Source organism: Apodemus sylvaticus, chromosome 5 (genome assembly GCF_947179515.1).
Source record: "Apodemus sylvaticus chromosome 5, mApoSyl1.1, whole genome shotgun sequence".
NCBI classification, from domain to species: domain Eukaryota; kingdom Metazoa; phylum Chordata; class Mammalia; order Rodentia; family Muridae; genus Apodemus; species Apodemus sylvaticus.
Window position 1 is genome coordinate 57,488,604 of NC_067476.1, and position 21,562 is coordinate 57,510,165.

Genomic DNA, 21,562 nt, shown 5'->3' on the forward strand with positions numbered 1-21,562 from the left:
TACCAGCCAGGAGTAGGAATTCTCTGCCCATGACGTCTCTTATCTTACCATCAATGGTTTTTCTATTTTACACTTTCAGCCCACTTTCTGCATGTCTGCTTCTCTCCATCCCATGATGCAAAGTGCCCCCTGCTGCCTGCACTTGTGCAACCCTCTCTTGACTGCATCCTCTCTCTAACCCACTCCCCCATTCTTCACACTCACCCACGGAGATCTTTTTAAACTTGTTTTGTGGTAAGTGGTATTTCTACCAGTCCTTCCTGAAGGGAGGAGGAAGGCTCCCGAGACTCAGGAAACTGAAATACTTACGAGGTTCAAGAACTTCACTAAACTTACAAGACCCAAGAACTCTAAAATTATAAGATCCACATGGGTTTATATCCCACTTCTGGTTAAAGTGTTTTAGAGCTGGAGAATGGCTCAGAGGTTAACAGCACTGACTACTCTTCTAGAGGTCCTGAGTTCAAATCCCAGCAACCACATGATGACTCACAACCATCTGTAATGGGATCTCATGCCCTCTTCTGGTGTGGCTGAAGACAACAACAGTGTACTCATACACAATAAATAAATAAATAAATAAATAAATAAATAAATAAATAAATCTTAAAAAAATATCCACAACATTCCTGGGAGTGGGGAGGCTTAGATGAGCTGTAAATATTTATTAGGAAAGAGGCTTTTCAGCAAATCTGTCTGCAAATTCAGCAGAAAGCTGCAGGAACATGGCTTTTACAAGTCATCACCCTGGAGAGGTGGCCTTCCTTGAGACGCTGCTGGTTCTTAGTCAGTCATGCTCCCATAAGTTAGCCCAATGGACATACCATTTCGCCAAGCTAAATGTATGAATGTTTTCTGTAGTCTATCATTAGTGCCCCATCTAAGACAAACAGGCATTTGTCCCAGGAGATATATATATATATATATATATATATATAAACTTTTCCTCTCTCTCCCTTTCCTTCTCTATCTTCTTCTACCAATTTCTATTACCATTCCCCATTCCTCTCTTCCCTTTTCTATGCCAACCTTCCTTTTTCTCTCTTCCTCCCTCAGTGACAGCTTTATTGCCTTAAAATGGAGGGACAGATCTCTTAAAGTAGATTATCACATCTGGCACAACCTTTTCCAAAAGGCTCCATCTTGCCTCTGTAAATTCTTCACACATTTATACTTCCCTCTACCTCTATATTCTCCCCTCTATCCTCTGTCAAGAATGCCATTTACCTCAACTCCCTTCCTCTCCAGCTCTAGTCTATGCATACTCAGGCCTGTCAGTTGTCAGTTCCTCAAAGGATAAACTGAACCCAGTACTCCTCTCAACCATTTCCATAGCACAACATTACTTTCATTCATCACTCTCATCTTGGTGGTAAGGTTATGGATGGCTATTCAGCTGATAACTGTCCTTGCCATTGACCCTAGTGCCACAGGATAGTGGGACCCTGGGTTCCTCACCAAGAACTGTTTCAGACACATTCTTCTATGTCATTGAATTCAAAACAGAAGATGGGAAAGTAATCAGGAAACTGTTTTCTGGAAAAGACTAACAAGACAATGTTAACTCAAAAGGAGAGAAGATGGGTGAGACTATGTTAGTCTTCATTGATATGAAGCATTGTACCCTGATGGAACATTCTGATGCATTCCAAAGGGCGGTAACCTCAACCCAGTCATCTGGTTCTGACCCAAGCAATGGGATACAGTGGTCACACAAGTGAAGCTAAATGAAGTAAAGTTAGTTTGGAGGTAAGTTTCGTCATAGTTCCTAGTTATATTTTGTCATCAGGACAATACACTTTTATACAACTCAACTGATCAACAACTCAGAAATTTATTAGAACTCCTAACTCACACTTTATTCCCGTGAATTTCATGATGATGATAGATACAAAGCCCTTGCCTAGTAATCAGAAATTTTATGCATTAATGTGCACTTCAAATTATATCATCTTAATCACATCCCACTGAATGGGCTGATTAGTCTAAATCCCATCTTATAAAAACAAAGCTCTTGAAGCCACCATTGGGCATTATTCATTAGAATCCAGTTCTTTTGATCACTGCCCCCTACAATCTTTCAAATATCACACAGAGAGGCTTAAAAATATCCCAAGATTCATGCCACCAAAGACAAAGTATGCTTCTTGCGTTCAGCTAGCATTTCATCTATCTTGTCAACCCAAGATGAGGCTCAGTAGACTCTCAAGGATTATACTGATAAGGCAGACATGGTTCCACAGTCAGCTGGATACAGGACAGCAGAGCCTCAGGCTTCCAAATAAAAACAGGGTGCGGCTGATTCAGCTGGCTCCTTTGTGTCACAGACTCTGTTAAATCTGAAGATGCCAGCAAATGCAGAAAAAGGAATATTAAACAGTCTCTTCCTCCAGCACCAAATGTTTATGGGAAAGTGCCCACTTTCAAGGGGTCACGTTACTTCACTTCCATGAGTAAAGTTGTTGTGTGATAATCCCATTGGCTGGGTGAGATTGAATTGAGGCCATAGAACCCATCTTGGTCACTGGATCTGAGTCTCTTCCAGCCTCCTACCAGGAATGTTAAGTGATTCAGCTCAGCCTCAGGGGACCCAGTGAGGTAACTGCTGCTATGTCAAAACAGCCAGCTGATGCTTTAGTGCTGAGTCTACTGTTACTGTTTATATCTCACAGTGACAGGTGTGACAGAGAAATCACCAGGGAAACACATCTATGCATTTGGTAGGCTGCCATAAAAATTTACACTGGAAAGACAGAGTTATTAATCACTTTACTTTGAGAAATTTGTAGCAAGCAATTAATAATGAAGAACTATTTTATAGAGTGTTGGAGAGCAATATACAGTGTATGTGAGTGTGTGCACGCGCACGTGCACATGTGTGCCTGTGTGTATATATGTATGTGCATGCGTGTGCACAGGCACCTGCATTGTATCTTTAAAAATTCACTTTATTGCTTTGTTCCTTTTCTATCATGGCCAAACATTTTGGAGATCAAATCAAAGTAAAAGTGACAAATATTGACTACGGTAAAAGTAAAATAAAATGAAACAAACATTAACAATATAAAAAAATTGTGATAAATCTATGAAGGCATTTTTTCTCAGGCCCAGTAACAGATTATAAAATGCATTTCAAAAAAAGAAAAGGAACCTTCACCCAACCATTTATCTACATTATTTTCATAAGTGACATCTCCTTTATCAGTCCTGGCCAGCCCCAGATTCTTGTGGTGAAGATCTGACATATAAACTATGCTTTAACAATAAAATCGTCACTACTAGATACCTGACAGAGTTGAAAATACTCTGCCTAATGTTTTATTGGACTTTCATCTACATTCTTTTTTTATTGAAATGAGGAAAAGAGGAATTTTCCTTATGGTTGATGTTTAAAGGTTGGTCTTGATTTATCTACCCTTAGATGGAACATTTACTGAATTCAATCAGCGAGTATAGCTTAAGGATCCATGGTATAGTGCACCATGAGAGATGTTGGGGATGGAGGGACATAGCAGCCCCTGTCTTAATGACGAAGCTCTAGAACACCCTGAGAAGAACTTTCCACAAGCCCTCTCTACTTTCCCTGGGGTCACCTATAACTAAGGCTTTCTTTCAAAAGGTGACCAAAAGCAAAGCTCTTTTTATCCTTAATGGAAACAGCCTAAAGTATAACAGTAGAAAAACTCCAAATACTGCCTCTCCATGAGAATCACATACTAACATTTTTGGAAATCTGCAAAAGCTAATATGAAGGGAGGCAACCCCTATTTCTTGCCTTTGGCATGTCGGTCATGAAGCAGAAGAAGTGATTGCAAGGCCTCAGCACTCTCAAACGCATGAGGATTCTGCAGGAACTCTTCAGCTTGGTCTATTTTTATAGCAAACTATGAAAAAACACAGGGAAAGACATGAAAATGATTTTAAAAACCAACAGAATACTTTATTATAATTATGGATTTTTCTCATACACTAATGACCTAGCTGACTCAATATGAGAGCGAGGGGGGAAAGAGGGGAATGTGGGAGAAGAAGAGGGGAAGGGAGGGATAGGGGAGGGGAGGGAGAGGGAAGGGGAGGGAGAGGGGAAGGGAGGGAGAGGGAAAGGGAGGGAGAGGGGGGAAGACACATGTTAGTGTGTTCTCATCTAGGATATTGTTCATGCATTTACATGTACTAAATTTACAAAATGCCATGGCTTCCCCTCCAGTTTTTTCTTTGTAACCAGAAATACATTATATACACTAAAATTAACCATCTTCTTTGTGTTCAAATATCTACAAAAAAAATCTAATTAATATTGTGATGTTTTTCCTCTGTGTTTAAGCTTACATATATATATAGAGAGAGGGGGGGCTTGTGGAAATAATAAATACATAAATATATATTTGTATATAAGCTTATAAGCTTATAGTTATATATCTAACTATAGATGTTTCTGAATAATAGTCTAATGTTTGTGAAGAAAACACACATGCACACACAGAGACACATATAAAGGGAGAAGAGATGTAGATCTAAAACAAATTAATTAATTTTAATCTAAACTAAATATAAAAAATATAATAAACTTTAAACTAAAATAAATTAGTTAATTTTATAAGAAGGAGTGAAACTGGGGATAAGAGAGAAGAGGCAAGCTTTAACTTTTGAAGCTGTACTGGCAACATTATTTGAAGTTGTGTCCATAGGATTTGTGCCTTATTTGTATAAATAAAAATGAGATTGGCTAAAGCAAAGGTAAAAACTGGAGCATTTCTCCATTTCAAGGAGCATGTAGAACACACAAATGGTGACCAATGTGATCAGCTTCACTTATTAAAATTTTTCTTAAGTAAATTTGAGATGGAAAGTTACTCAGAGAGATAATCCTAAACATACATTTTAGGTGGGGCAAAGTATAGTTAAAAATTCTATTACAATGTCCCCCTGGTGGGACCTGTACTTACATACAGGTGGTATGTTTTTACACCAAGGTTCAGTAGAGGTTATAGTAATTCATAAAGAGCCTGCTAAAATGTCCTCTTTGGATTTGGTTTAGAACCTGTGGGAAGCCACTTTATCCAGCGCCATTGCGAGATGGCGCTGGCAGGAAAATTTTAGTCCTGGTAAACAATTCTGGCGCATGTGCGGTACACCACACAGTGACTCAGCACTGGTATGCTAATGAGGTGCACCTTAGTTCTCCTATCACAATGCGACACATCCTCACCAACACCTACTGACTCCTGAGTTTTTAACCTTAGCCATTCTGACTGCTATGAGGTGAAATCTCAGGGTTGTTTTGATTTGCATTTCCCTAATGACTAATGATGCTGAACATTTCTATTTCTTTTTCTTTCTTTCTTTTCTTTCTTTCTTTCTTTCTTTCTTTCTTTCTTTCTTTCTTTCTTTCTTTCTTTCTTTCTTTCTTTCTTCTTTCTTTCTTTTTTTTTTTTTTTTTTTTTGGTTTTTGAGACAGTTTCTTTGTGGAGTCCTGGCTGTCCTCGAACTCACTCTGTAGACCAGGCTGGCCTCAAACTCAGAAAACCACCTGCCTCTGCTTCCCAAGTGCTAGGATTACAGGTGTGTGCTACCACGCCCGGCATGCTGAACATTTAAGGTGCTTCTCAGCCATTAGAAGTTCTTCAGGTGAAAATGCTTTGTTTAGCTTTGTACCCCCCCCCTTTTTTTAAATAGGATTATTTGGCTCGCTGGAGTCTAACTTCTTTTTAAAGATATTATTCCAAGAGAGTCTTCAAAAGAGGAGCCCCTCTAGGTTATTTGTCATTTTCCAGTAGAACATTGCAGACAGTTGATGGTCATGGTACAGTTTACATCTGTATGTCAGATTCTTTACTCAAAATTGATAAAAACCCACAACAAAAACAATGGTCTAAAAAATTCCTTGATCTCCTATTACCTCTTATCTTGTAGATTTTCCCCCCATCTCTTTCTTAAGCTTGTTCAGAATAGGAATGACAATGGGAACTTAAACAAGAGTTAAAATTAATTTCAATCATCTTTCTTGATCATTGGTGAAAGCGGCTTCCACAGAGAAGCCGCATGCAGATTATGTGGGGCTCCGCCCTCCACTTACTGTGGGCAGGTTATGCAGGGCTCCGCCCTCTACTTACTGTGGGCAGGTTATGCAGGGCTCCGCCCTCCACTTACTGTGGGCGGGTTATGCAGGGCTCCGCCCTCCACTTACTGTGGGCGGGTTATGTCATGGGAAGCCAGAAAATACAGACATATTTAGTTATTTCCCTAGACCCAATAAAAGCTCACTTGAGTGGATGGATAACAGTGCCCAGTTGATCTGGTTCGATTTAGTGTTTCCTTCTACTCCTTACAATATCTGGAAGTTATTTCCACATCACAGAGAAAATTAGCTATCATTAACGCTAAACCACGCCAAGAAACAAATATTGAGCCTGATGTTAGGAAAAGATAATTTGCTGTTCTCAAGAGTGCTGAGTTTCAAAGATGGTGACATTTATTATCCTCCCACTAAGATGGAAGGAATCGGCCAGAGCTGTAATTTGGCTTCTGTTGAGTATATTTTAGCTGGCTTATTTCTTCTTTCAGGAAAGGAGATCATATATTGAATTTCCCCTGAAGATGGTCAATAAAACGAGCAGAGCTTCAGCAGGGAGCTGTGGCATGTGAATTCTGGAAGCTACAGTAAGGGTTTGTTCCTCTTCTAAATCAGTTCATGGAGCAAGAGATTGTCCACCTCAAGTTTTATGTTCTGTGACTAATCTCCCTACCTTCGTAATTCCAGATTTAACTTCTGAATTTCCCTTCTATGAGCATCTTGATTTTCACAGGTGGTGCTTAATCATAATGAGGTAGCAGCTGCACATCATCAGCAAGAGCCTGCTGCCACTGACAGAGGAGTTAAAAACGGGAGATTTCTAATAACTGTCCTGCACAGAGATATCTTCTGAAAAAATAAGGGGGTCTCACATTTTAAAATCGAGAACCTCCACAAAAATGTAAACACACACACACACACAAGAAAAATTTCAGAAGGGTTCAGTGGCCATTCATCTATGTTGGAGCACAGTCCAGGAATAAAGTTGTGTGAGGAGAATTCCGAGTGCTTCTGAGAAAACTCTTAAGAAAACAAGAGTCTTGTGTCCTCAGTTTCTTCAAAACACAGGGCTGTTCTTAGAATGGGCTTTCCTTCTCCTACCACGTGTAGCAGAATTTACTTTAGCTATTGTTATTCATGTGCCTCTAAAAACCATGTCTTTACAGTTTGCAGCTTGTCCTTGTGATTAGATACTTTGTTCAAGTGATGCCTCTTAACCTTCCGTGTATAACTTGTCAGATGCACTGAGTAAAGCTAGCTATTGCATGAAATTTAGTCCACTTCGTTTTAGGCCCTGTTCTCCTAGTTCACATGGACAACTAGAGCCATAAACGTTTTGAAGTTCAGGGGCCTTTTTCTTCCTTTCCTTGTATTTTAATGGCCTTAAACTATAGAACATCACCTATATTCCTCAGGAAAATTCTCTAAGATGCTATATTTACAAGTCAAACATTCTATGGAATATTGTGTAATTCTTTTTATCCTCTGATTTTTAGCCAATAAAATTCACCACATCAGCATTCCCCAATAATTGTACAGTAAGAGCAATTAGATTCTAGTCTATATCTTCTATATCTTCTGAAGAAGGAACTAGATCAAAGTAACATGTGGAAGAGTTCTGCATTTACTTAACTATCTATATGACTGATGATCTATATTTCAAGTCTTAATTTTATTTATAATTATCTATTATACCATATATATAACACACATATATAAGTATATAAGTATATATTGTACAATATATATAATACATAAATGTGTATATATTTTATACAATATATAAAATACAGAATGTATTGTATATATCTCCTTTATCCTGCTATTTTGAACACGTATGCAACACTTGTTTTAGGATGCCCAACAGTTCTGAGCATGCTAGTTGTCTGCAATGTTATGGAGTAGCAAATGCTTGCTGAATCTCGTACCTCCAAGGCACTTTGAAAAAACTCGGACGTCAGCCCAAGGAGCTCCCTTCTTCTTTCAAGCATGGAGACCAGCGTTGCCCATGCCTCACCCAGAGTCTGGGCCATGGCATCGTACACCTGACTTTGAGCCATGTTTGCTTCAGCCGTCCTGTCTGCTTCCTGTAAGAGTTCCCACACACGATCTTCCAAGGCCTAAGTCCGTGAAAACAAAATATATAGTCAATTATCATCCAGTGTGAAAATAAAGGACCACATTTTAAGCACAGATACCTGAAACTGTATGTGATCCAGGAAGGTCTAGTAGATAATTAATAATTTATAAATACAAATCATATTTGATGAGAAGTTTCATTATTCCCTCCTGCTTCCAAGTGAAAGTTTCTGTTCTCATACCTACAAACTCTATACATCTTATTTTTTCCCCGATCTTTAAATTCTTCTGAAAATCTTCACCAAAAGTTGATTCAACAACTTCCTCAAACTCAAAATATCTCTATCTCCTCATACCATCTTTACCAGGTAGGTCTACCACTATCCGGACTACCCTAAACAGCCATTCATAAGAAACAAGCTTCATTTCCCTCCTCCTCTTCCCCAACTCCCTTCCAATCCAAGACCTAGCTTCCTTCAAAGCCTGTCCTTCCCTGCTTTCACCTCATGCCTCAGTTTCCCCTCTTGTTTGTCTTCATGCTCCTGTTGCAGATTAAATTCAGTCGTAGCACCACACATCAAGCCTCAGGACATGATTTTACTTCTAGTCTGGCGTTCTCTCCTCTACAGATAACCATCCATACCTCAGCCAGACTCCTCTCCCCCGTAGTCGTCACACATCCCTCCTTAGTCCATTCATGACTCCCTTGTCCAAACAGTTTTCCCCCATTGGTCAAGACACTGGAGTCCCAGATTCCCAACTGTCTCCCTTGAATGAATTTAGGGCCTTAACCTTTTAAAACTACTTTCAGATAAATAGCAATTTAACTGTTTCTTCTGATTATACAAGTAACATACCAATATTCTTCATCTTACAACAGTGTTATGATAGTAACCAGAATCTGAGAGAACACTATTATATATCATCAGTACTAAGTAGACTTAGTGTATTATAATAAAAATTGAATACCTAAGTGGGGAGAGAGAGGAGTGGGAAGAGATATGGCCGAAATACCTCGAAACTGTATATGACATGACCAAGAATAATGTTAAAGGAATTTTAAGATTTATTTCTGTTTTTAAAAATTGCAAAACTGAAAGTTCAGTGCCCACAAATAAAGTTCTACTGGAATGCAACCATAATCATTTCTGAATCTATGGCTGTTTTCATGTCACAAAAGCAGAGTTTAGGGAATTGCGATTCAAAGGGTAAGATCAACAAAGCCTAAAATAGTCACCATTTAACTCTTAATCAGAACAAACCATATAATATTACTCTATGACCTTTAGCTGAAAAGAAATAGTAGGAAAATATTCTTTTAGTGCCAAATACAGCATCACATGCAAAGCCATGATTTATTACTATTCTCATATTGTTAACCTCCAAATCTTGTTTCCATATTTTCTGTAAAGTGTTGGGTTGAATTAATTCTAATAATCTGAGTGTGCAAGTTCTCCAGATTGAAAACCTGGATGGCTCTACAGTGTGAATAGGCTGCATTGATAGGCCTCCAGCTCAGCCTGACCTTCATATGCTTTCTGTGACTTTCACATTGTGGCACGTGCTAGGAATTGCACAAAGCAAAAAGTCCCCATTCCGTCGGTAGATACTGTGGGTGAGTAAAAAGCAAATTGAAATATATTGTCATTGGTTGGTGTGACTCTTCTAGAGAACAGTTTAGCGCCTACATCAGGAGTCTTGAAATGTTGATGTCCCACCAAATCTACCCACAACTAAGAATCTAGTTTGTGAAAATAAGAGCAGTCCACAGATTTATAGACGAGGAGCAAGGAATTAGATGGAGAGAAGCAATATGTCAAACCTCCTTCTGATTTATGGCCGGCATTCTACATAACACAATGACGCAGACTTAGGGCTAGCAGTGTAGCTAAGAGGTAGAGCATGCACAAGACCTTAAGTTTGACTCCCAGTGCTACAAGACTGACTAAGTTTGACTACAAACCAGCACCAAGGCCCACAGGCTGACTCTGCCATTTAGTAAATCCTGTGCATTTTATAAATCAGTTTTTCTCAGCATGTCTCAACCTCAGACAACAATATTGATCTTATAAAGTTATGAAGAATAAATGAGTGATCTATGGGAGTCCCTATGGTAGCGTCTGACAGCTATTAACAGTCAATAGATGTTAGATGGTATTTTAATTTCCTTTATATTCATGTATACTTTCTCATTAATATTAATTATTGTTATTCACTTATAAAACCACTGAATGGAAGGCATACTGTGATCTGATAAAGATGAATTAAATACCACTATACCCATAACAGGAAACAAAAAGCTACTTATGATCTGAAGAGCTGCTAATGAATACCCACAAAGGATTTCAGAAATGAAAACACTTGAAAATATAAGACTTTAATTTGAGTCCAGACATCAATGATCCACTTTTAAAAAATGTGTACCAAAACATAGTTTTGAAAATTTTTTTCAAAAAAAGATGATTTAATCATCTATTTTGTTCTTTAATTTTTCACTAATTTTCTACAATAAGATGATTATTTTATGTATAAATACAAATGTATTCTCCATGGTGATATGGTTATTTCATGTATGAAAATAATTCTATAACACATTTTCATATGGACAGTAAAATGCTTATTATATAAAATTAAAATGTATGTATGTAGCCAATGACAAGAAGTTGTACAACTTTTAAATCAGCAGATTTGGATATCATGGTAAATCCAACAGCAGCATCAAAATTGGACCATAAGTTTTGAGACCCATGTGTAGGAATAGAGTATTGTGTCTGGGACATGTAGTTCACCTGGGCTTAAGATTGTAGCCAGAACCAGGACGACATGCACAAGTTCCTTTTTATCCACATCTAGGGCCTCCCTTTCGAATGAAGGTGAACAGGAGAAAGCAAATGCATGCTGTAATTATTGCTGACACTAAATTCTCAGTCAATTTTTGTCGTCATCTTTTGCTGGTTCTTCTAAACGGCAGTGATCTCCCTATTAAGTCTGTTTAACATCCCACCATCCTGCGCATGTCCATGAGCGTGTTGAGACAATGCTAGCCCTAGCTAACGGGTGAGTCTCTGTGTCTGAGTTAACAGACGCTCCAGCTCACTGTTTCTCTGACTCCGGCTCCACTGCCAAGTACATTTGTTATCAACCAGGACATGATAACATCATCAGGGTCAGGATGAGGATACCATCTGAGTTTTCTATTTGGGGGACGTATCTTGATAATGGTTTTCTGAAGTTTCTTGTAACCACATCTTATATTTTCTGTCAAATGATTCAAAACACCTCCTAAATTAAGAAAATTATCTAAAAACACAGACACAAATAAAACCCCTTCATCCCTTAAAACCCTTTTTGACTTGAGAGTTTTCAAATTCTCAGACTAATTTGGGATCTCAGAAATGTTCTATTCAAACATAGTTGGAAATGTCTGTGGTCTTCTCACCCACACACCAATGGTGATTACATTATTCTTTTATTTTTAAAGTAAATGGATTTAATCTATTCCATAAGGGCTTATTCACAGGTGTTCTGGTGAATATAATTTGAACAATCATTTCAGTGAATTTAAGAAGGATAGAAAAATCTCAATACAGCAAATTAATATTATTAAATGACCAAAAAATATGATGAATATATATAATTCAGGAATAACAGACAGATCAGGTTAAACCCAAACTAGGATATGTCTAGGGGTCTGCACTTGTAATCTATCTGTGTAAAAATAACAAAAAAGTAACGGAGCAATGAAAATACATATTGCATGGTAAAGAACCTCTGTCACCATAAGTAACAAATAATAGTCCAAGAAGTGAGGGGTCTGTGCTGTAACATCCCAGCCTGCTTTAAGTCTGTGTCCCTAACATGGCAGAAGCTGGCTCTCCGGACTACCCTGTATGTTCCTACCGTCCAGAGAATAAGGCAAAGCCTTATTCTTCTTCTGTCTATAACCTCAATGAAGACTCTTTCCTCACAAGGATGTTTCTATAGACATTGGCTAGCCCAGGCAGCCATCCCTGAAACCTCCCTCTTAGGCTGTGAGCTGGAGAGAGGGCCCAGGACCTGAAATAATGCCCATACCGCCCCGTCCTCCCCTCTCCCTCCTCTAACAATATCCTACCTGGGATTTCCACAAAGATCCTTGAACACAGACCAGTTGTTCAATAGAGATAATATTGCTTAATATATCATGGATAGGAATTGTTGTTCCCTTCTTCTATAGAGAGAGGGAGGGAGGTGGAGTAAATAAGCTAAATTAACAATATGTGGGGCTTTTGTTCAACAGAACTCATCACTGAATAAAACATTGATAGATGGGATACAAAGTTTCATTCAAAAGTGTCCAAAAAGTGTTTCAATACAACTCTACAAGACACTGTCACTGAGGGTGGCAGCATCCACCCACAATGTTGACCAAAGGTGGCTTCTATAGTTTTGTCTATCTCTGTGGCTCGTAGCCACAGATCCATTAGTTTAGGGTACATTTGCAAGGTACAAGGACTAGCAGAATCTACCCTTGCATGTGGACCATTTCCCACAAGGAAAGTTAAAGTTAGATCTTACGTTAGTGAGAAGCCTATAATATCCATAATTTTACTATAAGACCAGACAACAACCATTGTTCATAATTGAGTCAGAAAATGCATTTTTCTCCATTCTTGAGGCCTATTCGGGCAATATTTTCCTTCGCCTTTGACTTTTTTCTTCCTTCCTTAGACATATAAACACAACTGGGAAAATAAACCATTATAGAAAGTGTGCTCTATTTATCTTTTCCTTCCCCTCCTTACTCATTCCGCCCCTCCTTCTCCTCTTTCCCTGCCTCCCCATCACTTGTTTTAACAAAAGCTATTCCTTTTCTTCCCTGTCAACAGAACAGACCCCTCTTGTATGTGAAGAACACAGGAGAGATGATGAAAGTCACCCCTTACCTTCGCCCATTGACAGAAGCCAATGGCACTGGCCTAGCTTATATGACTTGCTGAATAAGATACATGTAAATTAACCAACTCATGGATTAAAACATAATTGTGTCAGAAAAAATTATAATAAAATGGAAAATAATGATTTAAAAATCCCTGGAAGGTTACTTGCAATGGTCAGTTCACATGCCACTGAACTGACATGGTGACCATGAGTGGAGCTTGAAGTCAGAGACCCAGAGCCTTGGCAACAGCACACATCCATGGTGTCAATATAAGCCTTGTACTTTAAGATATTATGCTATTTTAGGATCAAAACAAAGCAAAAGCAAGTAAAATTTAAAAACCTGATTTTTACTGGATATTTGCTTTATTTACATTTCAAATGGTATCCCCTTTCCATGTTACTCCTCAGAAAACTCCCTATCCCCTCCCCCCTCCCCTCTCTCACCCCTCTCCCTCATTTCCTGACTTGCATTCCCCGATTCTTGGAATCGAGCCTTCACAGGACCAATGGCCTCTCCTCTCATTGATGTCTGAAATGACCATCTTTTGCTACAAATGTAGCTGGAGTCATGGGTCCCTCCATGTGTACTCTTTGGTTGGTGGTTTAGTCCCTGGGAGCTCTGGGGGTACTGGTTGGTACATATTATTATTCCTCCTGCAGGGCTGCAAACCTCTTCAGCTCCTTGGGTCCTCTCTCTACCTGCTTCATTGGGGACGCTATGCTCATTCTATTGGTTGGCTATGAGCCATGGGTATTTTGATCCACTTTCCAATAAGGATCAAAGTATCCATACTTTGGTCTTCCTTTTTCTTAAGCTTCATGTGGTCTGTGAGTTATATCTTTGGTATTCCAAAACCCTGATTTTTAAAAGTCTAACAAGAATCTGGCTTTGACAGCTCCAATGAGATATGAACTAAGGACATTAAATTGTACCATCACTTCTTCTGCCAGATCAGAAAAGAAAATATTTTAAGTCATTTATTTCCAAACATATTTAAGGCAAATATCATAGAATAAATGTCAGGTTGAGCCTCCAATGGTTGTACTTATCTTCGTTGTTTACTGCAGGTCTGGTTAACTGCAATTGATCTCTGTGCCTGCTGTCACTTAGATTATCTGTCCTAACCATGCAGCAGTGATAAATGACAAAGAGGAGTACCAGAGAATATGTTTTCTGGGTTTAAACTGAGTGTGCCCGTGCTACAAGATGACTAATGCCATCCTCTGTATTCTTTTATCTTCTTTAGGCAGATATTCCCACACAGTAGCCAGCCCCCAAATTAAACTTTCAAGTTAACTAACCTGCTTAAGTCTGAAACAGTGGAGGTGTAGGCTGTCCGTATTACATTTTAACACATCAGCATATCTAGAGTGCTTGGCTAAATCAAAGCATACAACTGCACTGTTGGCCGTCCCTTTTGCTAACATCAGAGTGAAGCAACGCCCATTCTGTTCAATTGTCAACAAACATCTTTACTGCCCTCCCTCCAGCCTGTAGCTCACATTTTGCAGCTTCCCAAGGCACGAATGGCCTATGACACTGCATCTTGAGCATCACAGGCTTACATGATAAACATGTGTTCATCGCATTTGGGTTTGCTGACTATTTCTGAGTCCTCTGTCTGGGTCTCTACCACTGAGTCCTTCCTATTCTAATCCTATAGCCCCATGTTCCCCAAATCAGGCAGTAACTGGGTGTACCCACACCCCCATGAGAGGGATTCTAGAAAAGGGAGATTCCCAGGCTCCAGATTTTTGAAGATCACAACTCAGAACCCAGCAGGGTCAACATCTTCATTTGACTCAGACTTATGGCTCTGTACTGAAGGCATCATCTGCTTCCTGACTCTTCTGGAGATAGAACATTGGGCTGGATAGGAGGACTAACCTCGAGTGTTCTCAAATGTAGTTGATTAACTTTGACAATAATGAAACTATCTTATGTCACTAACAGATAAGACATTGAATGAACCCAAGTCAAATAAATGATAGCAGCCTAAATGGCTAAAGCATCAGTCACACTGATCTGATTATTGTGCACTACACTGTGGATGCAAGGGCTACCTGTGCCCTGTGAATATGCACAACCACCAGGTGCTAATTAAAAGTACATACTTTAAAACTCCCTCATGCAACCTTAGCAACCTGGGCCTAGACTGATAAAGGAGAAGAATTCTGTCTTAAAGATCTTCTTTTCTTTAGTTCTTGACATGACCAGTGGCACAATGCACAGTGCTATTCCACTGGAAATATAAACACACAAAACAAAACAAAAAATACCCCAATAGTGAAAAGAGAAAGGGAATAGGATGCCAATTCATAAGTAAGATATGAGGACATTTAAAAGTCCATGAGTTCTCAGAACTACATCTAGCTACAGACCTCTCAAGGTGCCTGTAAATTTTTATCTTGGTAGGTTTGTTTGTTTGTTTTTGTTAGTTTATTCTATTTTTAAATTAATTTTTTAAAATTGTATTGTTTTTTTAAATTTACTTACATTTCAAATGTTATCCCCCTTTCCAATTTCCCTTCTGATAACCCCCTATCCCACTCCTCCCTCCTGCTTCTATGAAGGTGCTCCCCCACCCACCCACAACTCCCGAATCACTGCCCTAGCATTCCCCTATGCTGGGGCATTGAGCCTCCACAGGACCAAGGGCCTCCCCTCCAATTGATGCCTGACAAGGCCATCCCCTGCTACATAAGCAGCTGGGGCCATGGGTCCCTCCATGTGTCCTCTTTTCTTTTTCTAACATTCTACATTATGTCATCAGTAAAGTTCTGGTGACAGAAGACAATAAGGCCACTCCCTTCCCTCACACAAGTCTGATTCTTCATCTTCTGAGGAGCACCCTTTCCACGACTCACCTAGGCTTCCTGCTCTGCTCACTGCTTCCTTCCTCTTACTGTCTGTCCTCTCTGACTCAGGGCCCCAGCCGCCCTCTCCATCTTAGGTTTCCTGCAGAGTGCTCAGTGAAAGTGAGGCCTGTCCTGTTCCCCCCCCCCCCCCCCCCCCCCCCCCGTGTGCCTCATCAGACTGTAGAATCTTTCAACTTCAACAAAAGGCTGCTGGGAATGATAAACAGCCAAACAAAGTAAGTTCAGGGTTTTGAAATTTATATTTTGAGAAGCTAGGTCACTTCAATTTCTTACAGTTAATAATTCCTCAAAAGTGAATCTTTAAAATAAAAAAAAAAATGTGGGCTGAAGAGATGGCATAGAGGGTAAAATACCAAAGCCCTAAGAAGCTTCCTAGACTTGCTTAAGGCTCTCTTCTTCTGCAGTTTGAAGCTTACTTTTAAATGTACATTTCTCTTCTAAAAACAATACACGCATATATTTTAGAGACATGATAGGGAGGAGTATATGGGGTAATATTATTAACTAGCAAATCTAGACGAAGACTTTCTATAGACTTGAAGTCACCATTTTGTACTAGTAGTTGCACTAATCCAATCTAACCCCAACCTTCTTGCAGGATTATACTTTCAAACACTAGTGAATCAGCAAGTGACAGAAATGACATTTTAATTTCTTGGCATCTTTTGATCACTGGACAAGAATGAACTTACTTCTTACTCCAGTGTTTGTCAATTTTTATTCAGTAGAAACAGATGGAATTCTGGCTCAAGTTGGAAGGAAAGGTATAGCCTCATTTTGGAGGGTTAGATGTAGAATAGACATGGCTTCCAAATCTGCTGATACCCCATCTTTCTAAAATGTGCAAGGTGCTAGATATAATTTGAGTAACTTCTCCACTCTGGGAAGCATCAGATACATTCATTCCCACAATTCAAGAAACAATTAATTAAGATTTTAATGAGGTTTTTATATTCATAAACATGGTTTATTCTTTGGAATTTTATATGCTATACCATATAAATACTTACAAATTATAATTATCAACCATTCTATTTTATCTAGTTTATTTTTAACTTTTTTTGGTTTTATATTTTTATTATTTATTTTATTTATTTACATTCCAAATGTCCCCTTTCCTGGTCTCCCCTATGAAAGCCCCCCACCCCATTACCCCTCCCTTTTGCCTCTAAGAGGGCTCTCCCCCAACTCACCCACTCCTACCTCACCCCTCTAGCATCCTCTTCTGTTGGGGCAACAAGCCTCCACAGGAACAAGCACCTCTCCTCCCACTGATGCCACACAAGGCAATCCTCTGCTACATAGGTAGCAGAAGCTATGGACTGACTCACGTATACTCTTTGGTTGGTGTTTTAGTCCCTGGGAGCTCTGAGGGGTACAGTTAATTGATACTGTTGTTCTTCCTATGGGATTGCAATCCCCTTCAGCTCTTTCAGTCCTTCCCCCAACTTCCATTGGGGTCCCCAGGCTCAGTCCGGTGGTTGGCTGTGAGTATCTGCATCTGTCTTAGTAAGGTGCTGGCACAGTCTGTCAGAGAACAGTGCTCCTGCCTGTAAGCACTTTTAGGTATCAGCAATACTACTGGGCTTTGGTGTCTACAGATGGGATGTATCACAAGGTGAGGCAGTCTCTGGATGGCCTTTCCTTCTGTCTCTGCTCCATTTTTTTGTCCCTGAGTTTCCTTTAGACAGGAACAATTCTGGATTAAAGATTTTGAGATGGGTGGATGGATCCATCCCTCAACTGAAAAGCTCCTGTAAGGCAAAGGTCACTGTCAATAGGACAAAATAGCAACCTACAGATTGGGGAAAAGATCTTTACCAGTCCTACATCCAATAGAAGGCTAATATCCAAAATATACAAAGAACTCAAGAAGTTAGACTCCAGAAAACCAAATAATCCAATTAAAAAATGGGGGTACAGAGCTAAACAAATAATCTAGAAGAATATAGAATGGCCGAGAAACACCTAAAGAAATGTCCAACATCCTTAGTCATCAGGGAAATGCAAATCAAAATGACCCTGAGATTCCACCTTATTTTGAACTTTAAAAATGTATTGCAATCATTTATTTGTTGGGAGTGGACGTATGCGTGCCATGGTGTATTTACAGAGGTCAGAGACCAACTTTTGGGAAAGAGTTGGTTCTCTTCTATCAAGTGGGTCTCAGGAATTGAACTCAGGTCACTAGTCTGACTTGCAAAAGCCTTTCCCCACTGAGCCATCTCACTTGTCCCAAGCTTTTAAATAGTTACTTATGACTGAAGTAGGCACCTATCAGTAGCCTGCTAGTGAAATTTCTCCCAGATCTTTCTGGATTTGTATATGAATGGTTGACTCTCATAAACAAGTAAATAATTTCACTCTAGGCACATCTTTTGGCTGTGATACATACACCTGTGAGAGAGCCAGATCACCCCACTGTAAACTAGAGACATCCAAGAACTTCTACTTCCTGATCATGGTGTCCCTCAGAAGTGTATCATCTCTGTGTGACCAGCTCTCCCTCTGTCCCTTGGGAGTTATATACTCTGGGTGCCCCCTCTGGAGTCTCCTCGATGGCCCTCTCAGACGCTCATTCCTTATACCTGCTTTACTAAATAAACCCCTTCTTCATTTTGCTGTCACCTTTAAGTCAACAAAAGTGGCACTCAGGTTACACAAAATATCATATAGAAAAATTGGACACTGCCTCAGGTGACAACATTAATTCCATTCTGTTTTCCAAAGTCTAAGGAGAAAATATCAAAATCTGTCCTTACTTTGAAAAGGAAGTCACAGCACATTCTCAGTTATGAAAAATCCATTCTCAGGTTGAAGAAGCCTCAGGGCAGCCACCAAATGAAATACTCAGATTAATTGACAGCAGCAGTAATATGTTTTTTTTTAAACTAGTTGTTTCACAAAACAAATGGGGTGTCCGGTTTACAGCATAAGCAGACTTTGTGTTGACAATGAGCTATGGTGCTTTTAAGACGAGCAATCCATGAAAAATGAGTTGCCTCAGGACTCGGTCAAGGCCAGCTTAATTTAAGTTTTCCTTTCCCACTTGGCTGGCCATTAAACTCAGGCAAAGTATCTTGGAATTGGATCAGAGAAAAAGACATTCTGGCCAACATCATAAAGCTTGTTATTTAAAGAGATGCTAAAAGGAACTGCTTTCCCTTTAGGTTGCAGAAGCATGGAAAACCAAGGCTATTCCGCACTCCTCAAAAACTGTCCTCTGTCTTTTTAAGTGTGTCTTCGCAATAGTCAGCTTTAAGTAAAGCATATTTTATGGTCATTGTATCACCTGAGCTGCCATACAGAGCACAAAAAAGATTACAGACTTTCTTTTCAGTGGAGCATTAAATGGTGCCCTGAATAGCAATTTACTAAAAGACCAAATAGATGTGGCACATCCTGCATATGTTAGCCTGACAGGATCATCTACCTGGAACAGAAACAGGCAGTCCTTTTGTTTATAGAAATCACCTGCGTTTTACCAAGGGAGCAGAAAGTAATTAGTTTAGGACCTTTGGAAGTAAAGAAGAATGAACATTTTTGGAACAGTAAGTAGTTAAGTTTAATTATTTTTGCCAATCTCTTGCATGTAGCATTGGGGAGCCACTGGCTGTTCTTTTTTAACTAGAACATTCCTCGTGTTTATTGTTGCTTATCTAAAAACCTGTTTGCCTCCAGTCTCAACGTCAATCCTCCATGAGGCTCTCTACCCACATCAGCCAAGAGCAATTTCTCTTTCCTGTGGACACCTGTCTCTTCCCACCCCCCTTTCTATAATCCATCTAAACACTCATGAATGTCCACCTTATGCTTTCTGGAGAGTGCTCAGTGAAAACAAAGTCTTTCTTGTTCACTTTGTGATCCTCATCTGACAGTGTAATCTTTTTGTTAAATGTGTTCTTTTTTATTTTACTTTATAATTCTTGACACCAAAATTCCATATGTTCATTTTGCAGTTTATATTTTAAAGTTTTATCATCAGATTCTATTTTCCTATTAATTTTATTGTATTCTTTTTGTTTGTTTGTTTGTTTAATTTTTACACTCCAGATTTTATTCCCCGCCCCTCCACTCTCCAACTGTTCCACATCCCATACCTCCTCCCCAACCCCTGTCTCCATGATGATGTTCCCTACTCTCCAACTCCACACCCAGCCAGACCTCTAAACTCCCCAGGGCCTCCAGTTTCTGGAGGGTTAAGTGCATCTTCTCTGACTGAACCCAGACATAGCAGTCCTCTTCTGTATATGTGTTGGGGACTGTGGGATGGCCACCCCCACCCCTTACTTGATGCCTTGTCTTCCTGATGGAGGTGGGACCTATAAGTTCCCTATTCCATAAAAAAGAAACAGATCAGCTGATGTATGCTGCCTGGTTAGTGGTTGTATTATCTGGTTTTGTGTGTCAACTTGACACAAGCTGGAGTTATCACAGAGAAAGGAGCTTCAGTCGAGGAAATGCCTCCATGAGATCCAGCTGTGGGGCATTTTCTCAATTAGTGATCAAAGGGGGAGGGCCCCTTGTGGGTGGTGTCACCCCTGGGCTGGTAGTCTTGGGTTCTATAAGAAAGCAAGCTGAGCAAGTCAGGGGAAGCAAGCCAGTAAATAACATCCTTCCATGGCCTCTGCATCAGCTCCTGCTTCCTGACTTGCTTGAGTTCCAGTCCTGACTTCCTTTGGTAATGAACAGCAGGGTGGAAGTATAAGCTGAATAAATCATTTCCTTCCCTACTTGCTTCTTGTTCATGAGGTTTGTGCAGAAATAGAAACCCTGACTAAGGCAGTGGTCCAGTGTTTGAGAGATCTCAGGGGTCTAGGTTAATTGAAATTGCTGGTCCTCCTACAAGGTTGCCTTCCTCCTCAATTTCTCCCAGCCTTTCCCTAATTCAACCACAGGAGTCAGCTGCTTCTCTCCATTGGTTGGGTGCAAATATTTGCATCTGACTCTTTCAGCTGCTTGTTGGGTCTTTCGGAGGGTAGTCATGATCAGACCCTTTGGTGAGAGCTCCTTAGCCTCAATAATAGTGTCACACCTTGGGACGTCCCCTTGATTTGGATCCCACTTTGGGCCTGTGGCTGGACCTTCTTGTCCTCAGACTCCTCACCATTTCCATTCCTGCAGTTCTTTTAGACAGGAAAAATTATGGGTCATCTTTGACTGTGGGATGGCCACCCCAGCCCTTACTTGATGCCTTGTCTTCCAGATGGAGGTGGGACCTATAAGTTCCCTATTCCATAAAAAACAGAAGGAACACTAGCTAGCTCGTTCTATGAAGCCACAATTACTCTGATACCTAAATCGCACAAGGACCCAATCAAGAAAGAGAACTTCAGACCAATCTCACTTATGAATATTGATGCAAAAATATTCAATAAAATTCTTGCAAACCAAATTCAAGAACACATCAAAACTATCATTCACCACAATCAAGTAGGCTTCATTTCAGAGATGTAAGGTTGGTTCAATATATGAAAATCCATTAACATAATCTACTATATAAACAAACTCAAAGGAAAAAAATCACATGATCATCTCCTTAGATGCAGAAAAAGAATTTGACAAAATACAACACCCCTTCATGTTAAAAGTATTGGAGAGATCAGG

General features: G+C 39.7%; 1 protein-coding gene across 1 annotated transcript in view; it reads right to left on the bottom strand.

Annotated features, from left to right (window-relative positions):
* Window positions 1-21,562, bottom strand: part of Ccdc141 (coiled-coil domain containing 141) — a 178,464-nt gene that overhangs the window by 121,217 nt on the left and 35,685 nt on the right. Inside the window, exons 5-6 of the mRNA XM_052182771.1 lie at window positions 8,002-8,193; window positions 3,776-3,884 (exon numbers count right to left, since the gene is read on the bottom strand). Coding sequence (XP_052038731.1) covers window positions 3,776-3,884; window positions 8,002-8,193 — 301 coding nt within the window. The remainder of the gene's footprint in view (window positions 1-3,775; window positions 3,885-8,001; window positions 8,194-21,562) is intronic.